A 21,234-nucleotide genomic window follows, 5' to 3' on the forward strand; every position below is an offset into this window, starting at 1 on the left:
TTATATAACTAAATTAAGTTTATTATGTGTCGGTTAGCACTGTGACCTCACAGCAAGAAAGTTCCGGATTCAAACCCCATTTGACTCCAGGGTCTTTCTATGTGGGGTTTGCATGTTCTCCTCACGTTTGCATGGGTTTTCTAGTCCAGCTTCCTCCCACAGTCCACAAACATGCAGATTGGTGACCATACACTGCCGTAGGTGTGACTGTGAGCCTCTATGTGTTTGTGTGCCCTGTGATAGACTGGCAATCTATCCAGGATGGATGAATGGTGGATGAATGGACATGTCATACTTGCTCAAAAGGGTTTATTCTGGAAAATGTGAGAGATGTGGTTATTTTCTTCATCCAACCACAACGTGAGAAGGTACACAACAATGAGAGAGAAATGGATGGAGGCTGAAATAGGCAGTGTGTAAAACAGGTTGGAGGACAAGGAAGTGACAAATGAGTGGAGCAGTGGCAGTGCAAAGGGTGAGGGAGCTCTACGAGACAGAAGGGAGAAACAAAATGTAGAAAGAAAGTAGAGGAAAAGAGGGGAGTGTTATCGGGCATGATGGTCTGTTCTTCAAGAGCTAATATTTCTTTCTTGTCCCTAATACACTCTTCAAGACAAGATGGTGAGGATACAAAGATAGCGAGTCAGCCATGTCAGACGTGTATACAGTATGTTTTGTGTAAGTGTGTCTGACAGGGCTCAGATAGCTGTGTGTTTTTGTCTGTAGAGGACCTAATAATACGACTGTCAGGGCAGCAAGGACACAGATAGACCTATCATCACATGCTGTCATGCACACAGACAGTTTTCAGTATGCACAATGATAGACACTTACTGTTGGCAGCTCTAATGTAGAGTACACATACACACAGTGATAGTGAAAGGTGATATTTCCTTCTTACCTAAAGATCACTGCAAAAACCGATCTTTCCATCAGTTTATCCCTCTATTCATTGACCCATTCAGCCTTATCTATTCATCCACTCATATGTCTGTCAGTGTCTGGCCACTTTTATTTAACCAGCTAATCTTGACTTCTTAAAGCACTCTTTCATTCAAAACTGCATTTTGACCGTGAATGAAAAGCTATAATGTCTTCTGTCTGTCCGTGTGTAAGAGTCGCAATTATATTCTCATCTGAATGTAATCAATGAAATGCTCAAGTGGTTTAATAATGTGCACTGGGTGGTGAGTGTGTGCGTGCTTGCGGTTTAATAACAGAAAGGAAAATCAGATGTGTCCTCTAAAAGTCACCATTTGTTGTTTTGTGATACATCTTCATTTTGCCAGCTCATTACCTTGGTTTCAGATGACAATAGATCCTGCTAGCAGCATAGTTAAGACACATGGACAAAGAATTTTTTGGCTGTTTTTCTTATTTTGTTGTTCATTCCTTTGTGTTTCTCCCCTTTGGCTTTTCCTTCCACGTTTTTTCAACTCGTGGTGTTTTTCCATGAAGTATCTCGGGGTTTTACTCAGTCTTGCAGTCTCTCATATTTCTTTTTGCCTTTGTTTGAAGTATATTCTCTTACAACATCAAGTATCCATTTCACAGTATTGTAACAACATATCTAAATGTTAGTTCATACTGTCACCTATTTGTTTGATGGGTGGACCCAGTCTGATGTGTGGTAAAATCCATATTATGTATCTTGGCATTGCAAGTGTTTTCGCTCAAAGTTTACTGGAATCAGCAGAGAGGAAAAGGGGTTAAAGGAACAGTTCGATATTTTGTGAAAAATCTCCATTGCTTTCCTTGCAGAGTGTTAGATACAATTATAGATAACATTTTTTTTTGCCTGTGCACTAAAGATTTATTAGTTTTAAAATAAAAGAATCGAAGGATTTGGACAAACTGCTTGCAAAAAATTATTTCACTCTGTTTTTTCTTTTTATATTCTTAATTGTCTCCATACAGCCTACAGGCATGAAAGTGGTATCCTTCTTCTCATATAACTTTTCAAGAAAGCAAATAAAGGTCAAACTCTTTCTGAACAAAACATGGTCAAATATTCAGAAAGAATTTTATTTTATTCATGCTTGCTGGAATCTGAGATGATTTTTTTTTTTTTTTTTTGGATATTTATGCTTATAATAGTGGAATACTTACAGGTGGACAGTTAATGCCAGTGTTCCCTGGTTAATTTGGTTCGAGACCCCCACCTTTTAAAAATAAATAAATAAAAAACAAGAGGGCACAAAAGCTGGGTCGGAGTCAGCGGGGAGTATCTCACAGAAATAAATGTCTCCATGCTGACCAGCTGCTCTGGCTTCACAACATTAGTCAGGGCTCTTTTGCAAAGTGCTGTTTAACTTGAACCAACATCTGTTGACTGCTTGTTGAGACTATGCACCAGCACATTATTGCAGTTATGCTGAACACTGTGTTTACATGCATAGACTTGACATTATGCATCCATGTATTATGAGTGATTTTCCTGATCATGATTAAAAAAAAAAAAAAAGATAAATAGTCCTGTATTCACAACTATAACAACCCACCTATTAAACCACGTAATATTTAATTTATTATTGGTGTGACCTTTATTGACATAACCCTTCTGCAACACTACAATGAGCTTGTTTGGATTATAATGTCTTTATTATATATTTATGATGCCATAATCAGAATATTTACAAGAAAAATAACACCAATTAATAGGAAAACCAACAATAGCTTACTGTCATTTCTCAGCCCTCTGCTCATTTGTTTTTTTCCTTTAGTTTCTGTCATTCTGTCTTATGTAGCTCTTCCCTTTCTCCCCATTTCTCTCAAAATTCACAGTCTCATTCAAACACTATGACATAGCTTCTAGCTGTTCTTGGAAACTGGGTTAAATTCAACAGAAAGTGAAATGTTTCCAGTGGGCTACTTCCATTTGGATTTAGATTTGCAGTAAAGTATATGCAGAGTAGTAGTGCTGATGTGTATTAAACACACATCTTTATTATCTTTAATGACAGGTTTTCTTGGTGATGTTTATGGTTTATGGTCTCTCTGTTTCTCTCTTCAATCTTCCAGGCGTGGTTATGGACAACATGAGGTAGGTGTCTTTCTCTGCGTGCATGCTGTGTAGGTGCATGTGGCGTTTACTTTTTTTTTTATTTCTCTGATGTTAAGTTGTTCCCTCTTTTTATTTTCTGACCTTTTATTTTTCTTTAATGTAACAAGCACCTTCTATTTACAGATTCTGGTATCTCTCTTTGGTTAACTGACTGCCTCCCATGTCAGTAGCATTTTATAATGCTAAAACCTCTGCACTGCAGTCCGTCTAATGGTGCCAATTAAAATTTAAAAACACGTAAAGTCAACCAGTCTTTTTCAGTCAGATTCGAAATAGTGGTTTTGAGATAGCATTTTTTCCAAACAGTATATGCATGAAACACACTGCAACACAAATTTTACCAGATGTTCAATGTTAAAAAGAGGTATTTGATTGCCACCAATCACATGGACACCACCAAATGAAATTAAATACACAGACATTCTTACTTACAATCTAGCAAAATTAAATGACGACCATCAGGTAATGATTTCTAAAACATACCTTTTGAGGGAGAGCTCCTAACTTCTTCTATTTGTCTTGTCATTCGCTGCTTTTCTTTCCCTCTGGCAGACACAACAACTTCTGCGACCTTCTCTGCTCAGGCCAGAGGTACTCTGTCGATCTCTTTTCTGAATTTTCTTTACTCCAAATGTTGTGGTGTTCTTCCTGCGTCTGTGGGTCATTTGGCAGGTCGGAGGTACAGCTACACTGGCGTTTTGTGTGGAGGCAGGCAGTGTAAACAGTTGAATGAAGAAAAATGGGACACTGGGAATGTGTTTTTAACAGTGTACACAGTGTAATTCATATATGTCTCATACATGCTCCTATTAATAATGGCTTGTCATTTCTACAGGAGTTATCAATGGAATCTGGCATTGACCCTGGCCAAGACTATTACATCCAAGATTATTACAACTATGATCATGGGTTAGTACATCTCTGTCTGGACACTTTTTTGCAGACTGCAGCACATATTGGTTTTTCTACATCTATAGGTATTTCTGCTCATATATTTGACATTTTTGACTCAAATTAACACAATGTCCAGTTAAAAGTCCAGTTATTAGATAAAAAACTATCTCAGCCCAAGGTCTACTCAGTACCTGTTCTGCGGCTTTCATAAGCCTCCAATGTGAGAATGGTGTTCAGCTGTCATTGAAAAGTCGCTATTTTTTTGGAAATCTTTTCTGAGCTCTTTAAGTAGCCTACTTCTTGTCTTGTTAATTGACTTGCATCCTGTTGACCTGAACATATGTTATTTTAAAATAAATAACTTATCAGGTATGATAGGTCAGATCAAATCAAGTCTCACATGCACCCCTGAAGTAAAGTGATGTGCATTTTATATTTCACCCCAGCAGTGTTGTGATCTTATACAGTATAATACATTAGAATATTGTATATGCATTATTTGCCAGTAGTGACACACCATAGGAAAGATATTGAGGGCAGTGTATCCAGGCCACCTCTGCTAGGTTTCATTTCTGACTTTTGACCTCTTGCAGTGATGGACAGGGTTCACAGTAACACATTTTCTTCTACATAAGGCTGGAGATCAGTGTGTACTTTTTCCAGCTGAGCGTCATGTTAGCCCCGTGGCAGTTGATCTGATGTCAAGCTGCGCGTCAGTCACACATTGTGTTAGCTGCTGTGAAGTGTTGAGACTAGTGACCTGCTTCATACCCTTGATTGTAGGGTTCACATATTTTTGAACTAGAGGAAGTCAGTCAAGTTTGTGGAAGATCTTAGAGTAATGTTGTTCAAAGTGTGTTTGTGTGTGCGCATGTACATGTACACCTTGGGATCCTTAATGTTAAAAAAAAACAAAAACAGGAAATACTATACAGAAATACTATGCCATGGACACATTAGATTAAAGCATTTATGAACAAGACCTCTGAAGACTGTCTCTCTCCCAAGTGTGTGTGTGTGTGTCTGTCTGTCTGTCTGTCTGTCTGTCTGTCTGTCTGTCTGTCTGTCTGTCTGTCTGTCTGTCTTTGTGTGTGAACCAGTCTGCCATCTGTGATGTGTTGTCATTTTTACAATTTTAGCTGCAGACTCCAAGGAACTTAATTTTATACACTCACACATACATGGTAGCACACACACACACACACACACACACATAAATTCTCTCATGGCAAACATTCATTCACTCACTCACTCACTCACTCAGAACTGCTCTCATGCTCATTCTTTTTTTCACACACATGCATACACATGCAGCTAATTTTCTTTGCCTAGCATTGCGGTAGTGTAGGAGCTAATCAGGCAGCCAGCCATGGAAGCAGACAATGGGCCAGATGCTGTTGGCTTAGAGCAACATTCACAAATGTCTGACTCCATACATACACAGGAGTAGCAAATCAGACTTTTTGACCCTGTGGGAATCTGATCTAATCACTTTATTTGTTTCCGGTGTAAATTGAAAGGTAGAATATAGTATGCTAACAAATACCGAACCATCTCTCAGGACACGGGCAGCATTTACATGCCTGAGATTTGAAATAGACAACCGCTGATCCAGTATTTACTTCTAGAGTGACAGTATAATGATCCACTTGGAAACCATTTAGAAGGATGTTTTATAACCTTTTGACCTTTCCTTTCATCTGTCTTCAAAAGATGAGATCAAAATAGGATTTTCTCTGCATGTGGGAATGTAGCCATCTCCCATTGGCGGGTTTCTGATTGGATTTATACAGATGCAAAAAATAACTTGAACCATTTGTTGCGCAGGTCTGATGTTTGGATGCCTGTCTGAAAAAAATAAAAAAAACAAACAAAAAACCAACAACAAAACGAGCCAAATTCATATTGCCCTCTAGTCAACAGTAAAATACACAATCTGTACATGCCACTGAGCAATAAGGGATTAAATCGTGTTTTTTCCAAAATTGTTACTGGCGTGGGTGATGAACCGTGTGACTGCTGCATAACCGATAGGTGCTGAGCTAGGGCACCCACATAGAAAATATAGGATAAGACCAGAAATCGGTTATGATCACCTCAACTAGGACATACGTTTTATTTTGTAGTCACAGCCAGGATGACTGCTGGAACAAAAAATGTCTGCATGTCCAGCTTTGTTTTAGGTAGAGTGTAGAGCCGCTGCTGTAGAGCCAACACCAGTTATCTTAATTTTTTACATAAAGCAGAGAAACAGCTAGCCTGGCTCTGTCCAAAATATCAAAATCCACCATCCAGCACCTCTAATGCTGACTCATGTGATACTGTATGTAGTTGGTTAAATCCAAATAAAAACTACAGTGTAAAAACTTGTAGAGGTTCTGCTCTCCGTTATGTCAGACTCCTTAGTTGTTCCTGGCCAAGAAATAAATAAAAATAAATCATTCGCAGGCTTTAGCTTCATGTCTAAACTCTAAGAAAAGTGGTATCAGCCTCCTCATTTAATACTTTGACTTTTAGTCCCTAGTATGCATCGATCTCCAAAAACTCTATGCTTTCTATAATGCATCTCAGAAGCATTTTTCTTTACGTTTCAATGTGTCCATATTGTTAGTGTGTAATGTATGCTTTGGTGGTGGTGTAATTTTCCCAGACTTTTAGAAGGTCGCTTTAGTGAAACAGCAAACATTATAGAACTGTTCTCACAGCCTGTGACAGGTGCCCCTTTAAGACTTAGATCCAAATAATAAAACAGCTGTTCTGAATAAACCGACTCAAGATTTCTCATATGAATAAGTCTGTCTTCAAGGAAAATTTCTAAAAATAGGATTTGATGTTTTATTTTGAAATTGAATCTTTATATCTGAATACTGGATTAAAGCTGGAAATTGTTGAATTTAAATATTTTATTTCAAATTTAAATTATTTGAAAAATTTGTTTATTTTTGTCATGTCAACTCTGTATATGCCTCTCTTTTTGTGTGAATGCGATCACATATCCAGGGACTGATCATTAAACAATCATTTAGCAGTTGGACACCCACCAAAAACAGGACAGTGACCCAGTTAGATTCATTTTGGTCCACACACACAAAGCGCTACCAAAACACACCATCAAGCATCATCTGTGATGCCTGTGATTCTGGCAAGTCTGACCTGCTGGAAATCATTGTCAGATCATTACTGCCCCCTAATGGTGACATGGGGAGGTGGAGGACTGAGGTAGGGGTTAGGAGGGGGTGGGGTGGGGTGACTGAAGTGATTGTAGCATTTAAATAATTTGATCGTGTGTGCACTTCAGTTGGATGGTTAATGACTGCAAAATCCCATACGCAGATTTTTAGTGCAAACTTATCTCATTACTTTTGCTTGCAGAGATTATTGCTATGTGACATTTGATGGATCTCATCTTACTTCTGTTTCATTGTTCACTTGTTCTTTATTCCTATGACTCTTTTCTCTTGCATTTTCTGTCAAACATACCTCTGCCTCCTGTTTTTTTTAACACGCACACACACACCTTTCATCCATTTGGCCTTTCCATTTGTTTATTACTTGGCTACTTAATGTAATGGGAGGGCAGCTTCTTCCACTGGTTGATTGTTAGCAGAGTGATTACACAAGGCAACTCTTCTCTACAATGATGCCAAAAGACTTCAAGTGGTTTTGTCATTTTAATCACACTAGGACATATGGTTTCCAGGACAACATTTCAAAAGATGTGTATTTTGACCCACCAGCTCTCAGTTGCTTGCTGCAGGGCATGAAGCATAAGTGGTGAGACACAACGCAGTAGAGCCAAGAAGGGCTCCCAGCAACATGCAACAAAGAGAGACAAAAGGAAGAAAAATCGATTTCAGTTTCTGCAAAATGTCTCCCGGAAACAAAATTGTCCTTTTGTGATTGGGTCAACTTTGCTTTGACAAATAATTAGAGACTGTTTATCACTGGAGTTGGAGAGTTCTCATGTCTTCACTTCTGATTGGCTGAAGCAGACGTACTATACTCTATCACAGCCACAGTTTATTTATCCTTACGCATACCAAAATGAAACCTGCACTGCTTGCAAGAAAAATAACCCTTCTCTCCCTCCCTTTCTGTGTCAAGGTATGACCTTCCTCAATATGGCAGTCGCAGAAAGCTGATCTCCCCCTCAGGGCTTTATGATGAATATGGAGAAGTTGTGGTCGACGACGATGGCAGCTATTACTACAGCCCACAGGAGTCTGATGGAGAGGTAAACACAGAAAACTAGAAGTGGAACAAACACTTCTTAGATATCCACTTTAACACGCTAGCAATATTGTCCATGATATGAAAAGAGGTTGTTGATGCCGATGAAATGTAAAAACAAATCATTAATTTTTAACTTGAGGTTAAATTCATGTGTTTTTACGTCAGTTTTCATTTGAAATTAAAACTTTCATCTATATGTGTGGAGAGAAAAAGTGTAAATGACATTTTCAAACTCCATCTATATCTAATCTGTAAGTGCGTTACTATGATGCCAGCCATATGGATTGGATATATGGTATAAGGACTGCATTTGTGATAGACTGAATTTTGTACCTGTTTGAATTTGTTTGAGGTCTAATGAGCTTATTTACTGTGTTGATTTGCTTTCTTTCATCTAAAGCCCCATTTTCCCAAAACTGATTTGTTTTCTAGCCTAGGTGGGCGTTGATTCAGTTACCTCCCCTGGTTATGATTTTACAAAATATGGGGGGGTTTTACTGGTCATCCTGTCATTTAAATCTTCTTTCTATTTTAATTTAATTTGGATTTAATTTGGGTCTCTGAGATTTTTATGTGGGAAAAGCTGCTGCTTCTTATATTTTTAATGAAAGAGATGCTTTTTGCAGTATATACATCTTATTTGATCATTTTAAAGTTTGGCTTATTTAACTTTGGACTAATATCATAACAACAGGTGAAGAGACAGTTTCAAGGAGGCAGATTAGCTACACATCCTGCTTACTTCCAGGCCCATCCTCCATCTACTGTGGCCCCAGTTAAGACTGTTGGAAGCACTGGAAATGAGGGGGATAAAAAAACGTCATCAGAATGTGCTGCGACCATAAACACAATGTCCACGAGCTCAGGTGCAGCCACCAGGTTGAAGGCCATGATGAAAATGTGCACTCCATTGTCTTCTGAGAGTAAAACATCCACACAACCTCCTGCCATCCACCTTCCATGGAATAAAGCCAGAATCGGCCCGATGGAAGAGGGGGATGGTGGTGGAGTGAAGTTGGAAGAAAAGAAGGGTGAAGGAATGAGAAAATGTCTCGAGAGAAGGGAGGCAGGGGAAAACAAAGGGGGAGAGAGAGATGAAGGAGCAGAAGGAGGAGGCAGAGGAGAAATAGCAACACGGGTGAGAAACAACAGAGATGGTGTCACAAACAATGGGATGAGAAATGCCACTGAAAGAAGAGAAGGCGTCAGGCCAGAGCATAGGGGAGAGCTCCCTGGCTTGCTATCCAGGGCTTTCAGCCTGGACGGCAGCATGGTCATCGATGGGAGTTATTTCCAAACATCCACTGAAGCCAGCAAACCCCATCCGGTAAAACAAAAGCTGAGCGAGGCCCTCAGTCTTATCTCCCTCACCAGAAGACTCCAGGGCCCTGCTAGAGTGGGAGACAAACAGTGGAGCGATGGAAAGAGCTGGAAAAGTAGAGAGGAGAACAGGGGGAAGATTTATGGTTCCACAGGAGATATGAGTATTTCTGCATCTGTCTCTGAGAGAACCACAGGAGAAGAGCGGATGAGGTGGGAGATGGGAGAGGAGGATAGCTCCTCTGAGGGATGGTGGAAGAGAGGAAAAAAATGTCATGACAGTGAATCAGAAACAGGTAACAGTGGCAGCAGAGAATCTCTATCAGAGTTCTGTCTTTCCGATGCATCATCTGTTACAATGGAGGACGGATCTGATACAGAAACTGAAAAATATGACTCTGACTTGGGAACAGAAAAGGAAGAGGGAGCTCCTGACACAGACAAGGAGTCGGATGGTGGGAAAGAGGGGTTGGAGTCTGGGTTAGAGAGTGAGGATGAGGGGACGGAGTCGAGCAGAAAACACTCAGAAGGTAGTCTTAGTAATAGCTCTGCTAGTAGGAACAGTACCAGCTTAAAGAGAGAGAGCACAGCCAGACGGCGAGAAAGGAGCAGCCGATTCACAAACAGTACACAGCATAGGAGCAGAAGCAGTGACCCTAAAAGTTCAAGATATTCAGATTCTAGAGATTCTACTTCTAGGCCCAAAACTTCTCGACATTCCCATCCTTCACCTGAAACAACCGAGGAGAGTGAAGAAGAGGAGGAATCAGGAGAGGAGGACGGACTAGAAAGGGTTGGCTCACAAAAGTCATCCTCAAGCAGGCATTCCTCCAGCCCCACCCAATCAGACGTCAGCTCAGGTATGACTGACACTGCGAACGACCTGTCGCCCATCATTGAGGACAGTGAGGGGGAGGAGAAAAGCGGAGATCATGATGGGCAAAGTGACGAGGATGGTGGGAAACAGGGTTTTGAAAAAAGCCTTGGCTGACTGAAATGCAGATGAGGCCCCTCCTAGTATTAAATTCCTTGCCACAGTAAGATCTTTGTGAAAATGCCTGTATTGACTGTGCAGTCATTTCCTGAGTGGAATCTAGCACTATAATCTCTCTCTTTGCTTGGTTTGATTTTCATTCCCAGCAGTTCAAATTGTCTGTCCTCTGCTGCCCTTGCACAGTATCTCTTTTTGTGTTCTTTCTTTTGTTTCTATCTTCAATCCCTCTTTTCCAATCGGCCTTCTGCCTCGTCTTCCCTTTAATGGCACTGAAACTAAAGTGGTCTGCTGGTTTACTTCTGTACTTTTTCTCCTCACTGCCAGGTGCTTATTTCTCTGCTGCAGCTCAAATATTATTAGTCACTGACCTGTCTTTGTTTGTATCTGCGGTTCGCTCAAGCTTTATTTTTTTGTTAGTCATGGCTTTTTCTGCGTCTGTCATTCTCCCTGTATCAGTCAGGTCTAGTACGTGATATCTGCAGGGGAAAAAGATGTTTTCTTTACAATATATTTTTTACCATACTGTCAAGGTTAAATGGAGGGTTATGTTGTGTTAAACAGGTCAGTGATCTTTATGACAGATCTTTTCTTCTTCCAAAGTGTGTCTACAGCTGTGTTTGCTCTGACCTAAGATGAGGCTTTAGTGTTACATGGTGCTTTATGTTAGAGTTGCATTTCATGTGGAAATTAATATAAAGTATAATTTTTAAAGCAATTTTGTAAAGCTTTCTCCAACTTTCGATTTTTAGTATCACATAATCTAAGAGGCTGCTTCGACTTGCTAATGTACAAAGGCAAAATTCAGAGTAAACACTGCTGCGCTGATCCTTGCTGTGTATTGAATTTAGAGTGAATTCAACTACATTTTGTCAGTTTCTTGATTTTGCATTAATTGGTTGAATTGATTTTGATTTGAAGAGGGTCTTATAGTAACAAGTGAAAATGTGTTGAACTCTGACACTTTTAAGCGTGCATAGTTTAATGCATATTATTTGTGTACTTTCAGCACTGCAATAGAAAACGTCGGATCAAGTTGGTGTTGGACCGAGAGTATGAGACCAGCTCCACTGGTGAGGACAGCATGCCAGAAACCCAACGCAGCCGTTTATCCTCCACCCTCAACACTCATGCCAATGTCAACGGCAGCATCTACGTGGCCCAGAACGGCTCCATTATTCGCACCCGACGATCAGTAAACACCACAGGTCCCACACACACCACCACAAACAACAACCTTAAACTTACCTCCCCTGTCTTCAGCTCACGACTGGCCAAGCATTTTAAAAAACTAGACAAAATGGCTGCCACATTAGAAGAAAGCATACCCCTGAACAACCCGAGAACAGCAGAGGATGGTGGGTGCAAAACCCTGCGCACCTTCCAAAGCTCAGGAATGGCTGCATCTGCAACGGCCACTTCCTCTTTCTCTAACACTGACAACAATAACACGCTGAATGTGTTTAACACGCGACAATCCAGCATCTCTTTAGGGTCAACAAGCACCAGCAACACAGGCCCAGAAAGCGTAGTGTCTAAATCAAACCTGCCCAAGGTGGCACAGGGCAGCACAGAGCAGCCTCATTGCACAGCGCAGAGAGAGGAGCTGAAGGAAGGAGAGAAAGAGTCGAAGGTGGACGGCAGTAACGACGACACTGACTATGGACTCGTTATGAGGGAGCCGTTGGAGTGCCCAAGTGACAGAACACAGTCGGATGAGGAGGAATTATGGATGGGCCCGTGGAATAGCCTTCACATACCCATGACCAAACTCTGACTGCTCCTGATGCTACTGTGTTCCCTCCTTATTGCCAAGATCATTAAAGTGTTCAGACATCATTTCTGTTCATTAGTTGTGGAACTAATGAGGATGCTCCAACCCAATTAAAAGGAATCCAATTAACAGATTGGTGATCAGCTAAATGATGAATTAGCATACAGTATTCTGGCATTCAAACTGAATTTAATTCAATTATACTGACAATTCAGACAGATCAACAAAATACATAAATGTTTAAAAGTAACTTGACATCTAATTGGCTACTCATTATATGTTTTGTAATTTACAAAACAATGCAGTATTTCCAGAGCATCTATTGAGCCCAGCTGGTGTCAGAGCTGCAACACCTTCAGAAAGCTTGACTTCAAATGAGATGATATAAAATGTTATATTTCTACTTTGCTAAGAGATAGTGAAATGAACTTGAGAGAAATGTCTATGAACTTTTTATGGCCCTTTAAGCAACATGTGTCTGTATGGAACCACTTGTTTCATTCAGTATTACGGCTACCAGTGTGACTCATCTTGAATTTGCCTGATCGATTTGTCCTGTATCGTTCAAACTTGCCTTTTTATCCTTGTCAAGTTGCTTGGCAAACTTTATCCAAATAAAAGATTATTTCATCCACTGAAACATGAAGTTTGGATGAATTGGTTACTAGATTATGTTGCACTCTAGAATGGACAAGAAATGACTGTAGTAGGATGTGTGTAAAGCTAGAAAAATTGGCTTTTAACACCTATCTTGTTTTTCTGTATACAAACTAGAAAGGCAAAAGAGTCAATTTTGTATCTGTATATTTTTATGTACAGGTTGAGCAAAGAGGATAGTGAGCTTTAGAAGTTCTGTTACGCATCGGCAGATTTTACCCTTGCACAACGAATCTCACCTTGGTCCTCTGTTGACCCAGAAGTTGTTGCAGTTCACCATAATGAAAGACGTCCCAGGACTCTTTATTTCTGCTTTGAAGAACGAGGAGGCTGCGTGGAGGAGCTATAACCGAGGACACACGACTGCATCCTTAGCAGAAGTCAGGTACAAGTTGACATGACCTCCCATCCATCTTTCCCTCCATTCATTATCTATACCTGCTTATTCCTATTTAGGGTTACAGGGATCTGCTGAAGCCTATCCCAGTTGTCTTCAGGTAACAGGCAGGGGTACACCCTGGACAGGTTGCCAGTTCATCGCAAAGAGAGAGAAAGCCTACAGCACCTGGTATTCTCAGACGGTCTCCCATCCAAGTACTGACTAGGCCCCGCCTGAAATCGGACAGGATGGGGCACTCGCAGGATGGTATGGCCATAGGCAGTTGACACTACCCTTTCTCAGAAAGCAGCTTGTGATTGGACAGTTGACATTAAGGATCGGACTCAGAGGTAAGGACATCTCATGTCTCTTAAAACATCTTTCCTTGCCTCAGTTCCCTTGCTGCTTTTCTTTGCCTCTTACATGTGTAAGACTAAAATGCCATGAAAAGAGGATGCAAGTAGTGGAATTTGGATTCACCATTGGTTTGAGCTACTTTAATATATTAAAGTTTTTGATTTCTAAACATTATCAAGTCTATGGACAAATTGTTTCCATCAGCACAATGTTAGCCAATTGACAATATTTGCTTCTTTCACAAAACGTATGTTATCATTGTGCTTCACCCAATATCAAAGATGTGGTTTTATTAAAAACTTGAATATGTTATAAGACTACATTTTAAATATCCCAATCATGAAGCTCTGACTCAAATCAATCCTGAGTGCAATTAGTTCCTACTGTGCATGTAACATTGAATGCACATGAACCTTAAAAGACAAATGAGGATGAAAAGGAGATGAAAGGTAAAACTCAATTCTTTTTAATTTTTAATTCCCAAACACTCTACTGGATTGATGAGAGATCCACTTAACAGAGCACATGGATCCTTCTCCCTTATCAAAGTTCCCCACCATAAAGGCGGGGGAACTTTTTAATTGTGAACCACATTGCAGTGAATTGTTTTATTTGAAGTTTGAAAGAAGCTGGTCCATTAAGCTGCAGAATTACCAGGTTTTTAAAGTCTCACATTTAATTTGATGACTGCATAATTTGAATTAAGGAACTCAACAGAGGGTGTCATACCGGTGGTGATGTTTGAAAAGAAGTGCTCCTCATTACCCAGAATTAGCGGACTGTACCAGAGAGCAATATTTTAAACAGTTTCTGGAAGGAAGGACACATCTGAGCTTCTGTTGCTGATTCGACTAAACGAGCTTATGTCGTCACTTATGTCCTGAGACTGTGCTTTATTGGAGAAGGCAGGCTGAACTCGGCTCATTAATCTATGACACGAGCACAAAAGATTTGATTAGTGGCAGAGGTGGTTTTTAAAAGGGGTATTTCACCCAAAAACAAAACAGATTTGTAATGTGAGCTCAGTTGGTTGTTTTTTCTGGATTTGCAGTGTTTTTCAGCATTTGGATGTTTTCTCTGCATTTGGCTATGTTTTCACTTTTTATTGTGGTGGCGTTTTCTGGTTTTGCAGCACTTTTCAGTGTTTGGTTGGTTGTTTTTTGTTTTTTTTTTTCTGTACTCGTACTGCTTTTCAGTATTTAGCTGTTTCTGTATTCTGTAGTACTTTCTGCATGTAGTTTTCTGGTTTTGCTGCACATTTCAGCATTCGGCAGTGTTTTGCGTATTTGCAGTGCTTTTCATCAATTGATTGTTTTTCTGGTTTTACAGGGATTTTCAGCGTTTGTCTAGGTTTTCTCTAGTCTATAGCACTTTTGATAGTGTTTTTTTTTGTATTTGCAGAGCTTTTCATGGTTTGGTTGTGTTTTCTGGTTTTGCATGGCTTTTCAACATATGGCTGTTTTCTATATTCTGCAGAAGTTTTCAGCACTTGCTTGTTTTCTTCAATAGGTTTGTGTTCTGTATTTAGTATTTGACTCCAGTGGTAGAAGAAAAAGTCTGATTGGTTAAGTAAATACAGAAATAGTATAAATACTGCATTTAAAATATTTAACAAGGATTTAAAAAATTATATTAGTACAAACATTTCCTGCAAAATGTAGTCAAAGTATCAAATATAATAGTACTTATGCAGACCATAATTATAGGGGAACCAAAGTCTGAAGTAGTATAAATTAGAAGTACTCAAGTAAAATATATACAGTGGGTACGGAAAGTATTCAGACCCCTTTAAATTTTTCACTCTTTGTGTCATTGCAGCCATTTGCCAAAATCAAAAAAGTTCATTTTATTTCTCATTAATGTACACTCAGCACCCCATCTTGACAGAAAAGAACAGAAATGTAGAAATTTTTGCAAATTTATTAAAAAAGAAAAACTGAAATATCACATGGTCATAAGTATTCAGACCCTGTGCTCAGTATTGAGTTGAAGCACCCTTTTGAGCTAGTACAGCCATGAGTCTTCTTGGGAATGATGCAACAAGTTTTTCACACCTGGATTTGGGGATCCTCTGCCATTCTTCCTCGCAGATCCTCTCCAGTTCTGTCAGGTTGGATGGTGAACGTTGGTGGACAGCCATTTTCAGGTCTCTCCAGAGATGCTCAATTGGGTTTAGGTCAGGGCTCTGGCTGGGCCAGTCAAGAACGGTCACAGAGTTGTTCCGAAGCCACTCCTTTGTTATTTTAGCTGTGTGCTTAGGGTCATTGTCCTGTTGAAAGGTGAACCTTCGGCCCAGTCTGAGGTCCTGACCACTCTGGAAGAGGTTTTCCTCCAGGATATCTCTGGACTTGGCCACATTCATCTTTCCTTCAATTGCAACCAGTCGTCCTGTCCCTGCAGCTATAAAACACCCCCACAACATGATGCTCCCACCACCATGTTTCACTGTAGGGATTGTATTGGGCAGGTGATGAGCAGTGCCTGGTTTTCTCCACACATACCACTTAGAATTAACGCCAAAACGTTCAATCTTGGTCTCATCAGACCAGAGAATTTTATTTCTCATAGTCTGGGAGTCCTTCATGTGTTTTTTGGCAAACTCTATGCAGGCTTTCATGTGTCTTGCTCTGAGGAGAGGCTTCCGTCGGGCCACTCTGCCATAAAGCACCGACTGGTGGAGGGCTGCAGTGATAGTTGACTTTGTGGAACTTTCTCCCATCTCCCTACTGCATCTCTGGAGCTCAGTCACAGTGACCTTTGGGTTCTTCTTTACCTCTCTCACCAAGGCTCTTCTCCCATGATTGCTCAGTTTGGCTGGACGGTCAGGTCTAGGAAGAGTTCTGGTCGTCCCAAACTTTTTCCATTTGAGGATTATGGAGGCCACTGTGCTCTTAGGAACCTTGAGTGCTGTAGAAATTCTTTTGCAACCTTGGCCAGATCTGTGCCTTGCCACAATTCTGTCTCTGAGCTCCTTGGGCAGTTCCTTTGACCTCATGATTCTCATTTGCTCTGACATGCACTGTGAGCTGTAAGGTCTTATATAGACAGGTGTGTGCCTTTCCTAATCAAGTCCAATCAGTTTAATTAAACACAGCTGGACTCCAATGAAGGAGCAGAACCATCTCAAGGAGGATCAGAAGAAATGGACAGCATGTGAGTTAAATATGAGTGTCACTGCAAAGGGTCTGAATACTTATGACCATGTGATATTTCAGTTTTTCTTTTTTAATAAATTTGCAAAAATTTCTACATTTCTGTTTTTTTCTGTCAAGATGGGGTGCTGAGTGTACATTAATGAGAAATAAAATGAACTTTTTTGATTTTGGCAAATGGCTGCAATGACGCAAAGAGGGAAAAATTTAAAGGGGTCTGAATACTTTCCGTACCCACTGTATGTAAAACTTGTTTTTAGGCATAAAAATGAACATGTACATGTAGTTAATCCAACCTCTGATCTCAGATAGACACAGACTCTGATATGCAACACAGTTAAACAGTATTTTTTATTGTGATCCTGATATGACAAACCAATTAATTTCTAGTATTTTAAAAATTCAAGTAAATAGACAAATGTTCACCTGACAGCCACATCATAACATGGATAGTGTGGATGTTAATGGATACACACATCTTATGAATGCAATGGAGTGTTAAAGATGAAACAGCCCACTGTCAGAAAACACATTTAGTGGATATAGGTTCAAAAATAAAGTTTCAAATTGTCAACTTTTGTCCATATTTATAAAAACTCCGGGAAAAAATGCATTAAATGATGCTACTTTGTACTGTAGAATAACATGCATACTATACTGGATATTTTAAACATAAAGTAAAATATTTCTAAAGTTTGACTAACATGAGGGCAGTAGAAAGTGAATCTCCTCTCATATTGAAATAAATAAAAACAAACACTTAAAACTACTTACAGGAAATTATACAATAACAACAGATAAATGCCAACCAGGGCTTCACATTCAAATAAATAACAATCAATCACACATTGTCTCAGGTTTAAAACATCACAAATTGTTACATTCAGAAATGAGGTCTACGGGTTAGAAAGAAGGAAAACAAGATGCGATGAAGCAGACAGCTCAGAGATTTACAATTTAACAGAAAACATCCCTTACTTTGTAAAGTCAGTATGGATTTCACATAGTTATACCAGCTGCTATCACTTCTATCCACCCGTTTCTAAAATGATCTTTGTGCTTTCATATCGACATTTCTAAATGTAATTATAACAAAGACTGAATTGATAAAAGGATTACAGTGTCTGCTGTAGCTACCAGTACAATTATCATTGACAGCTGTGGTTAAAAACCTAATGCTTAGGTTCATCCTGGTGCTAACAAAGGATAGTCTTTGTGCAATTATCTTGTCAGTTTTGACACATAGTCAGGAGTGGGCAATTCAAAGTTAAAAGAGTAAAATGTGTCAGTAATGTTGAGACATTAAAACCTACATAACTGCAGTAACAGAACTTCACTATTGCACTAAAATTCAAACATTATCACTTACCAAGTGACCAAGAATTATTTTTACTCATAAACAATTAAAATCTAATATTTTAAAGATAATTATAAATGAATACTTAGTCTCAAATTTTAACAAGATTGATGTATTACTTACTAACTGCTATCTATTACTAACTGAAATGCCAATAAAAACACAAATATGTTTTAAAGAGAAAAAAGAATTGAAACTTCATGACATTTTTTAGAATTTAGAAATGTTACATATCAGGACAAAAACAAACAAACAAAAAACAGGAAAAGTGGCCAAAATAAATAGTTCTCCTACATTCTAAAACAGAATTAAAACAAAAATTGAAATGAGCACTAAGGAAAAAGAAAGAAAAGCTTTAAATCGTCAATCATTGACAAACCGTCAGTACTTCTAATCTGCATTCAAAGTCAAGAACAGTAAATCCAGGCCAAGTTAAACTCGATGCATTTCGTTCTGTTTAAGAATAATTTTGTCAGCTGACAGTTTAAAATTCATCTGGTGCTCTCCTCAAAGCTAAATTCACAACTGGACTGAAATTAGAAGTAATAAATATGACCATATCAATAAAAAATATTCTGACCATCTCATAACAATTACATCTCTGTCATTAATCAGACAGCAACAATAAAAAATAAAAAAAAACACTGACGACAACAGCAAAAAGTCATCAAAATGTGCAAAATGCTGTTTGAAGAAGACCAGGCCATGTTTCTCCAAAGAAAGTTAGTGCTGAAATCATTACTATTTCATTCAAAAAGAGGATGAAATACTTTTCTACAGCTATTTTTGCTCACTGGTCCTCTCCACAACCGTTGAAGAGAAAGAACTGTGATCTGATCAGATTTGTCATCTTGCTCTGTGATTTGTTAGTTTGGGATTTAAAATATAATTAGCTTAATTTAGTTATGTTTTTATGTGGCTACTTGTGTTAAGTTGTTTTAGCAATTGTACGGAAGTACTGCTCTACTATTGAAAAGTTACTACCCTGATTACAGGTAGCATTTCTCAAGGCAAGTAAAACTATAAGTAGCATTATAATTTTTTTTAAAAAAGGTGTGCTATTTTGTCTAATTTAGCTGACAGGGATTTGTGGACACTGTAATGGACTGTTGACCTGTCCAGGGTGTACCCCTGCCTTTCACCCAAAGAGAGCTGGGATAGGCTCCAGCAGATTCCCGTGACCCTGGTTAGGAATAAGCGGGTATAGATGGATGGATTTGTGGACAGTGATGACAGCACAGATAAAACTAAAAAATTACCTAAAATGAAGTTCTGTGTTACATCATTTTAAGGTAACATAGAAGGACAACTTTAGCAACAACTGTAAAGCAGCTGGGTGGCATGGCAGTGTGGTGGTTAAGGCTCTTGCCTCCCCGCAAGAAGACCCCAGGTTTGAATCCTGTTCAAACCTGGGGTCTCTAGGTGTGGAGAATCTATGTTCTCCCTGCATCTGCTTGGGTTTTCTCCAGGTGCACTGGCTTCCTCAGACAATCTGGTTAGGATAATTGGTGACTATGTCTATGTGATAGACTGGTGACCTGTCAAAGGTGCACCCTGCCTCAGGATGTGGCACTGCAACAGCTAATATCTACACTGCCTTAAAATGCAGCCATTTGCTGTCATCTTTAGGGCAGAGACAGCAGCGTTCAAGATGCTGATTCATTACAGAATACAGAACAGACTGGAACAATCTAAATATGTCACACTTTGTCGCTTCGTTCTGTAAACACTGCCCATCTGCAGTGCAGTGCCCCAGAATGTGCCCTTACAGTACAGTGAAACAGAAACAGTAAGAAAAGAACTGAACGAACTGTATGTCCTCATCCAAACAGCCCATACCTGAGAGAGTGTAGGATACCAGCTGGCCCTCATTATCTACTACATCTCTCAATTTGTTGAAGTTGAGCTTCCTCTATCAGAAGTGATATATAAACTTACTTTGAATCAAAATGCACAATATACTTACTGGTAAGCAAAATGTAGCCTGTGCTATGAGACAGGACCATTTTTCTCTTACAGAGCCACATTTGAATTGTGTTTGAATCAACTCTGGTAAGTATGGTGGCTCACTAAACTCATTCTATCCAGAGTTTTTTCAGCTCACTTACTGAAAGTTCAGGTATTTTTCTATTTATTTATTTTGAAGATGAAAACTGTAACTTTCATTTAATTTAACAATTCTTCCATTCAGACTTGGTATGAACATTAATACTTTTTCCTTTTTTTCTGCTTTTTTATGACCCTGTCCTCCTAGCTTCAGTATCAGCAGCTATCTGTGATATGTTTGATTCTCTATGGAGCCACACTCTTACCAACAAATCACAAAGAGCCAGAGCTGCCTTCCCATATGACCATCACTATTCTAAAGTGATGCTGGGTGTGATTTCAGGAACTCCTATCATTCAGCCAAGCAAAGTCACCTGACCTGTTAACAGGGTTTGGAGTGAATTCTGTCCTCTTCTTGTTCAGCTAACAAAAGGAAGGGTCAGACTCCTACAGGACTTGATGAGGAGCAAATTCCACAAAGCTCAGACCTCACTGAAACACCTGGCCTCACTTTGAAAGGGGAATCCTCCAAGTTTTGGAAGCAGACAACACAAGTCTATCTCTGGATATCATTTGTGGATCTTCCAATTCCTGAGGAGGTCAAACTTCCAGGCGAGTGGGGTCAGAGAGGAGGTGGGCAGGTGGACATGCTGGAGTTGCCCCCAAAAGAAGGAGGAGGAGGAAGAGGTCTGCAGGAACCTTCTTGCCCCTACTCTGCCCTCTGCCACCCACACCTTCACACCTGCAACTGCAGACAGATACCCTGCAAAGGACACACCATTTATTGCTGTCGGTATATAGTTGGACAACAAATGTAGTTAAGCAAAAAAATTCAACATGCTATTTAATAACATTAGAACCATGATGTATTGTTGCCACACTACAAGGTGGGACCATCTGTTGCACAAGAGATAAAATGGTGCTGCAAATGAAATATTAGGTTATCTGAAGGTGGACAGACTATTGAAAAGAATTCATGACAAGGGACTTTGAAATAATCCAAACATACC

At 39.5% G+C, this 21,234-nt stretch overlaps 2 protein-coding genes across 7 annotated transcripts in view; one reads left to right on the forward strand and one right to left on the reverse strand.

Annotated features, from left to right (window-relative positions):
• LOC113135432 (protocadherin-15-like) overlaps positions 1-12,487 on the forward strand; it is a 116,762-nt gene extending 104,275 nt beyond the window's left edge. The window contains exons 35-39 of the mRNA XM_026315478.1: positions 3,022-3,043; positions 3,617-3,655; positions 3,900-3,973; positions 8,063-8,192; positions 11,512-12,487. Coding sequence (XP_026171263.1) covers positions 3,022-3,043; positions 3,617-3,655; positions 3,900-3,973; positions 8,063-8,192; positions 11,512-12,279 — 1,033 coding nt within the window. The 3' untranslated portion in view covers positions 12,280-12,487. The remainder of the gene's footprint in view (positions 1-3,021; positions 3,044-3,616; positions 3,656-3,899; positions 3,974-8,062; positions 8,193-11,511) is intronic.
• Positions 12,488-17,153: 4,666 nt separating this feature from the next.
• The window catches only part of plce1 (phospholipase C, epsilon 1), an 80,769-nt gene continuing 76,688 nt past the window's right edge, over positions 17,154-21,234 (reverse strand). For all 6 annotated transcript variants that reach the window (XM_026315470.1, XM_026315473.1, XM_026315474.1 and 3 more), the window contains one exon: positions 17,154-20,987. The gene's annotated coding sequence lies outside the window, so the exon portion shown is untranslated. The remainder of the gene's footprint in view (positions 20,988-21,234) is intronic.

This window comes from Mastacembelus armatus, chromosome 19 (assembly GCF_900324485.2).
Source record: "Mastacembelus armatus chromosome 19, fMasArm1.2, whole genome shotgun sequence".
NCBI lineage: Eukaryota > Metazoa > Chordata > Actinopteri > Synbranchiformes > Mastacembelidae > Mastacembelus > Mastacembelus armatus.